Genomic DNA, 6412 nt, shown 5'->3' with positions numbered 1-6412 from the left:
GCTCCAGGGAAAAGTGAACCAGAGCTGGAAGCACAACAACTGGAGACTATGGGTGCAAGCTAGAGAACAGCCCAGTGGAACCAACTCGGGAGCTCTGGTCCTGCTGGAGAGCTTGCAGAGACAAATGGGCTTAGAGCAGGAACATGGCGGCCAGGCTGGGAGCTAGCCGGATGCTCCTTTTGTCAAATACCTCCCGCTACAACTTATGCTGCTTTACATTGGGTTCCCTCATCTGTCTTCCAGAGTTCTACAAGAGAATCACAGTCCTTGGGTTGCATGCCGAGAGAGATGAAACTTCCCTTAGGACCCATCTCAGTAACTGCCTCTTACATCGTCTCTCAAGGTGTCCATCTCTCTCCTTGTAGATTCTAGTCTGCCCTCTCTAGACTCGCTTTATCAGTCAGGACTTATATTTGGTGATTACCAGAGCCGTGGGGAACTGATTTGGGGTAGAAGGACAAATGCACTCTTGACATTGGCAGATGCAGCAGGATGATGCTACATCTAGGCAGAGCAGACGGGAATCTACAAAGAGAGAGATGGATAGCTCCAGGGATGGTAAACGAGACCTGAAACCCTTATAAGTCGTAATCCCAGTGATTTAATGTCCTCCCACTAAGCCTCGCCCCCTAAAGGCTCCACTACCTCCCAGTGGTGTCATAAGATGGCAATGAATCCTTTAACACCTGGGCCAATGGGGAATACTTTCTGGAACACAGAACCGTTCAACAGAGGTTTTTGATAAGAGCTGTTGACAGCAAGGGAGAAGATGGAGAAGCCATGCACAGGGAGGCTACTTTTAGTTAGTGTTCTATTGCTATGAAGAGACACCATGACCACAGCAACTCTTAGAAAGTATTTAATTGAGGCTTGCTTACAGTTCCAGAGTCTGAGTCCATTGTCATCATGGTAAGAAACATGGTGACAGGCATGGCAGGCATGGTACCGGAGACATAGTTAAGAGCTATATCCTAAACCACAGGCCAAGAGAGACTGACAGAGCCTAGCCTGGAGTTTTGAAATCTCATAGCCCAGTTGCAGTGATCCACTTCCTTCAACATATTCCTCCCAATCCTAATTCTTTCAAAGAGCTCTATTATTGTGGCTAAGCATTTAAATTGATGAGCCTATGGGGCCATTCTTACTCTAACTACCACAGAGGACATTAGCTCTCTGGGATGCTTGTTAAGTTCTTCTCCTCTTACACAGCACCTATGCTTGGAGCATATGCCAGACACATCTGTGAGACACCATTCACCGCGGTAGCACATGGATGGATGCTGAGTCCTTCTCCCCCTCACCCCCCCACCCCACACCAAACTTCAGCAGGTGGGTGTATTTCTGCTTTACATGAGACTCACACGACCATGTGTGTCAGGCATGGAATAGGTGCATAGTCCACTTAACTAAGGTGATCAAACCAGATCCTTTATCAAGATGCATAGAGTGTCCAGTGCCTGTATTATGATCTCAGGTCTTTGGGGGATGGGCTAGAATCTGGGACAGAATACAGCCTAGAAACTGATGTGTTTATTGTCTGTTCATCAGCTAAGCTTCTGGGAGCTAGGAATGGGGCTTCTTGGATGAACAGAAGTAAAAATGCCTCTTGTGTATGACTTTCAACTTTCCTCAGCAACTCTGGAATGGATGAACAAACACTGAGTGGGTAATAGTTTTTTTGCTGCTTGTTTGCTGCTTTTATGGTACTTGGGAGGAAATCTAGACACTAGCACATGTTAGGCAAGTACTCTACCACTGAGCTACCTCCCCAGCTTGGGTAAAATATCTGTGAAGTACTAGTGCCCAGTGTGTAAAATATGCACCATTAAGTGTTCAAGCAGAAAAGAGTGGGTGTTTCTGTTCCACCAAGTCTGCCAAACAAGAAGCATCTGCCAGAAGAGTGTCTGTGGAGTCATTTGAGCAAAGGATTCCAAGGGACAGCACCCTCACACCAGAGACCTCCAGTGCTGAGGACCCATGTGCCGAGCCTCAGGCTGTGATGTTGTGTTTTTAATTCTCTCTTTTCCCATAGGATCATGGCATATCAACTTGACCTTCTCATAGGTGTGATCTTCATGGCCAGCCCCGTGTTGGACATGTCTCCCTGTTCTTCAGATGGCCAGATAGCCTTATTCCGGAGCTGTAACCTTACCCAGATTCCCTGGGTCCTCAATACCACCGAGAGGCTCCTGCTCAGCTTCAACTACATCAGTATGGCCGTTGCTACATCATTCCCACTCCTGGAGAGACTCCAGCTGCTCGAGCTGGGGACCCAGTATGCTAACTTGACTATTGGCCGGGAGGCCTTCAGAAACCTGCCCAATCTTAGGATCTTGGACCTGGGCCAAAGCCAGATTGAAGTCTTGAGTCCAGATGCTTTTCAGGGACTGCCCCATCTCTTTGAACTTCGGCTGTTTTCCTGTGGACTCTCCAGTGCTGTATTAAGTGACGGTTACTTCAGAAATCTAAATTCATTAGCTCGCTTAGACCTATCTGGCAACCAGATTGACAGCCTTCACCTCCATTCTTCATTTCAGGAACTGAATTCCTTAAGCGACATAGATTTTTCTTTCAACCAAATATTCACTTTATGTGAAGATGAACTCAAGCCTCTGCAGGGTAAAACACTGTCTTTCTTCGGCCTCAAGTCAACTAGCCTGTTCAGCAGAGTCTCTGTGGTCTGGAAGACATGCAGGAACCCTTTCAGTGGCATGTGGCTTGAAACTCTAGATCTCTCTGAAAATGGCTGGACAGTGGCCATCACAGGGAACTTCAGCAACATCATCCAGGGAAGCCAGATCTCCTCTTTGATTCTTAAATACCACATCATGGGTTCTGGCTTTGGCTTCCAGAACATCAGAGATCCCGACCAGAGCACATTTGCCAGCCTGGCCAGCAGTTCAGTGCTACAACTGGACCTTTCACATGGCTATATCTTCTCCTTGAATCCCCAACTGTTTGAGACACTGAAGGATTTGAAGATTCTGAACCTTGCCTTCAACAAGATAAACAAAATTGGAGATAATGCATTTTATGGGCTTGACAGCCTCCAGATTCTCAATCTATCTTATAACCTTTTGGGAGAACTCTATAATTCTAACTTCTATGGGCTTTCTAGAGTAGCCTACATTGACCTTCAAAGGAACCACATTGGGATCATTCAAGACCAGACATTCAGCTTATTAAAAAAGTTACAAACCTTAGATCTCCGTGATAATGCTCTTAAAACCATTGGTTTTATTCCAAGCATAGAGACAGTCTTCCTGGGTGGCAATAAGCTGACCCATTTGCCACGCATCCGTTTTACAGCCAACTTCATAGAATTATCTGGAAACAGGCTAGAAAATCTGTCTGACCTCTACTTCCTCCTGCGAGTCCCCCAGCTCCAGTTTCTCATCCTAAATCAGAATCGCCTTTCATCATGCAAGGCGGTCCACACCACCTCAGAGAACCTAAGCTTAGAACAGCTTTTCCTCACAGAGAATATGCTGCAGCTTGCCTGGGAGACCGGCCTCTGTTGGGATATCTTTAAAGGCCTTTCCCGCCTCCAAATCCTTTACCTGAATAATAACTACCTTAATTTCCTTCCACCAGGAATATTTAACAACTTGGTTGCATTACGGATGCTCAGTCTCAGTGCTAATAGGCTGACCGTGCTCTCTCTGGGCAGTTTACCTGCTAATTTAGAGATTCTCGATATATCTAGAAATCAGCTTTTCTCTCCTGATCCTGGTTTGTTTTCTTCACTTCGTGTCTTGGACATAACTCATAATGAGTTCATCTGTGACTGTGAGCTTAGCACTTTTATCGTCTGGCTCAACCAAACCAATGTCACTTTGTTCGGCTCTCCTGCAGACATGTATTGCATGTACCCTAACTCGCTGCTAGGGGGCTCCCTCTACAACCTATCCACCAAGGACTGTGATGAAGAGGAAGCCATGCGGTCCCTAAGGTTTTCCCTTTTCGTCCTGTGCACAGTCACTTTAACTCTGTTCCTTGTCATCACCCTCATAGTCATAAAGTTCCGGGGGATTTGTTTCCTGTGTTATAAGACCATCCAGAAGCTGGTGTTCAAGGACAGGGACTGGAATTCGGAACCTGGTACGTCTAAATATGATGCCTACTTCTGCTTCAGTAGCAAAGATTTTGAATGGGCACAGAATGCTTTGCTCAGACATCTGGATGCTCAGTACAGTTCCCGAAACAGGCTCAGGCTGTGCTTTGAGGAAAGAGATTTCATTCCAGGGGAAAACCATGTCTCTAACATCCATGCAGCCATCTGGGGCAGCAAAAAGACAGTGTGTCTAGTGAGCAGACACTTCCTTAAGGATGGCTGGTGCCTGGAAGCCTTCAGGTATGCCCAGAGCCGGTGTCTGTCTGACCTCAAAAACATTCTCATCGTGGTGGTGGTGGGATCACTATCCCAGTATCAGCTGATGAGACATGAGACCATCAGAGGGTTCCTGCAAAAGCAACAGTACTTGAGGTGGCCTGAAGACCTCCAGGATGTTGGCTGGTTTCTCGATAAACTCTCTGGATGCATACTAAAGAAAGAAAAGGGAAAGAAGAAAAGCAGTCCCATTCAGTTGCAAACCATAACAACGATTTCCTAGTGGAAGGTGCACTTTGCAAGCACTGCAAATAACTCTCCACTCTGTATGTGCACAGCTGTTGAGGGTCCTTCCCAGGGCTATGAAAACAACATCAATCTCTTGATTTCATGTCAACAGGGTGCTCTGTCTCACTGGCCTCCAAATGGGAAGTAGTAGGTCTAGAAAGCTGCAGCCCCTCTAAGGGCTCCCACCTGTCATTAACTTCCTTTTAGGCCCAATAACACTGTTTCCTCCTGTCTGGTTGCCTTCTGTCCTGGCAGCCACCGATGGCGAGGGCACCTTGAGAGAAGTTACAGGTGGCTTCATGCTTTCTGTGCTGTTCAGTTCAAAAACAGGAGGCTTGAGAATCCTGAGTTCTTAATGCTGTGTAGAACATGGCCAGACGAGATAGGTCCTTCTCTGGCCACAGGCACAAGGCCAGTGCTGAGGGCTGTTCTCACTCCGACAAAGTGTGGAAGTGATAAGAGGTTGGGCAGACGGACAGATGGCTGCAGCTCCATCACTGTGGCCAGAATACATACGTCCTGTTCTGACCCTGCAGGCCCAGCTTTTGTGTGCCACAGCCATGTTCTGCACGGGCTCTCTCAACCTGGTATTCATGCCCTTTCACAACTTAGCACCAGCCTGCCCTTCTCCCGTCCCCACAACCATATAACAGCTGTTGCATCAGCTACACAACAGCTACAAAGAGGCTGTGGAGTTCACACACTGATTCCTTACTGAATTCTGACTCCTTGGTTTCTTAGATGTGTAAGTTGAGTTTTCTATACCATGGCTGGGCCTCATGTTCTCTCCTGTAGGCCGAACAATATCTACCTCATAAATATGCTGTGCATGGCCATTGGCCGGGAATGTCACGACTTGTCTGATCTTTTCCTTAATTGCCCTCGTGAGCATAGGAGAAGAAACATATCCAGAGACCTCTCGATTTTGTAGTGATTTCTTTGAATTTGTATTTTTTTCAATCCTAAAAATGATTTATGTATATTTTGCATTATAATCATTTTTGTGTGTTTATTAATATAGCAATGTTTCTCTGCAAAAGCATTAAGAAACTTTTAACCAACGAACATGTGTCACAGTACACTAGCCTCTCACTCAGAGTCCTCCACATCCAGTGTTGCCAGTCCAGCTGATGTAGCATGAATACAGAGAGGGGAACTTGGCCCCTAAAGGGCCCCTCCCCTACCCTCACCATGATGGACACACACGTACCAGGTTCTTGACCTCTTCTTATCCATGTGTCTGAGCTTACCCTGCAGTCAGCAGTATATTTGTCCTTATGCAAATAATATACAATCCCACTCTACTTCTTTTTTTTCTGGAATGTTCTCCCGTATCTTCCCACACATTCTGCACATCCTCTGAAATCCACAAAGATCCCATGAGTCCTTCTAACCCAGAGTCCTCCACCCTTTCTTTTCTGAAAACCCTTGGTACAATATCAACTATTTCTAGTCTAGGACTGACTGTCTGCTCCTCTGGACCATAAACTCCATGAGGCAGGGCCCTGTGCTCTGTACCCACTCACTAATTATAGTATCACATTTGACTGGGGGCCACGTGGGAGTCCACCACCTGAACATCCTGTCCACGCTTCCTTCTCCACTAATTCCCACCAGGGTCATTTCCCCACAGTGGCATGACTGCTTCTTCCCAGTGGTCTCAGGTTTCTGTCACTGAAATATATGCAATAATGCATTTGGTGTATGACATGACACCCCAACTGTGAACCCTGCTGGTGGGGCCTTTTTTGTTTACCTGTTTGTCCTGGGCCTAGTGTGGGGCCTGGTCCATAA

General features: G+C 46.6%; 1 protein-coding gene across 1 annotated transcript; it reads left to right on the top strand.

The window, feature by feature from the left end:
* Positions 1 to 1613: 1613 nt before the first annotated feature.
* On the top strand, positions 1614 to 4741 carry Tlr5 (toll like receptor 5). Its single transcript, XM_028781838.1, has 2 exons — positions 1614 to 1662; positions 2033 to 4741. Exon 2 carries the CDS (start codon positions 2037 to 2039, stop codon positions 4611 to 4613), a length of 2577 nt encoding a protein of 858 aa, XP_028637671.1. The 5' UTR covers positions 1614 to 1662; positions 2033 to 2036; the 3' UTR covers positions 4614 to 4741.
* Positions 4742 to 6412: the final 1671 nt, after the last annotated feature.

The sequence above is a fragment of the Grammomys surdaster genome, unplaced genomic scaffold (assembly GCF_004785775.1).
Source record: "Grammomys surdaster isolate TR1022 unplaced genomic scaffold, NIH_TR_1.0 554, whole genome shotgun sequence".
NCBI classification, from domain to species: domain Eukaryota; kingdom Metazoa; phylum Chordata; class Mammalia; order Rodentia; family Muridae; genus Grammomys; species Grammomys surdaster.
This window is presented reverse-complemented; position numbering and strand designations above follow the sequence as displayed.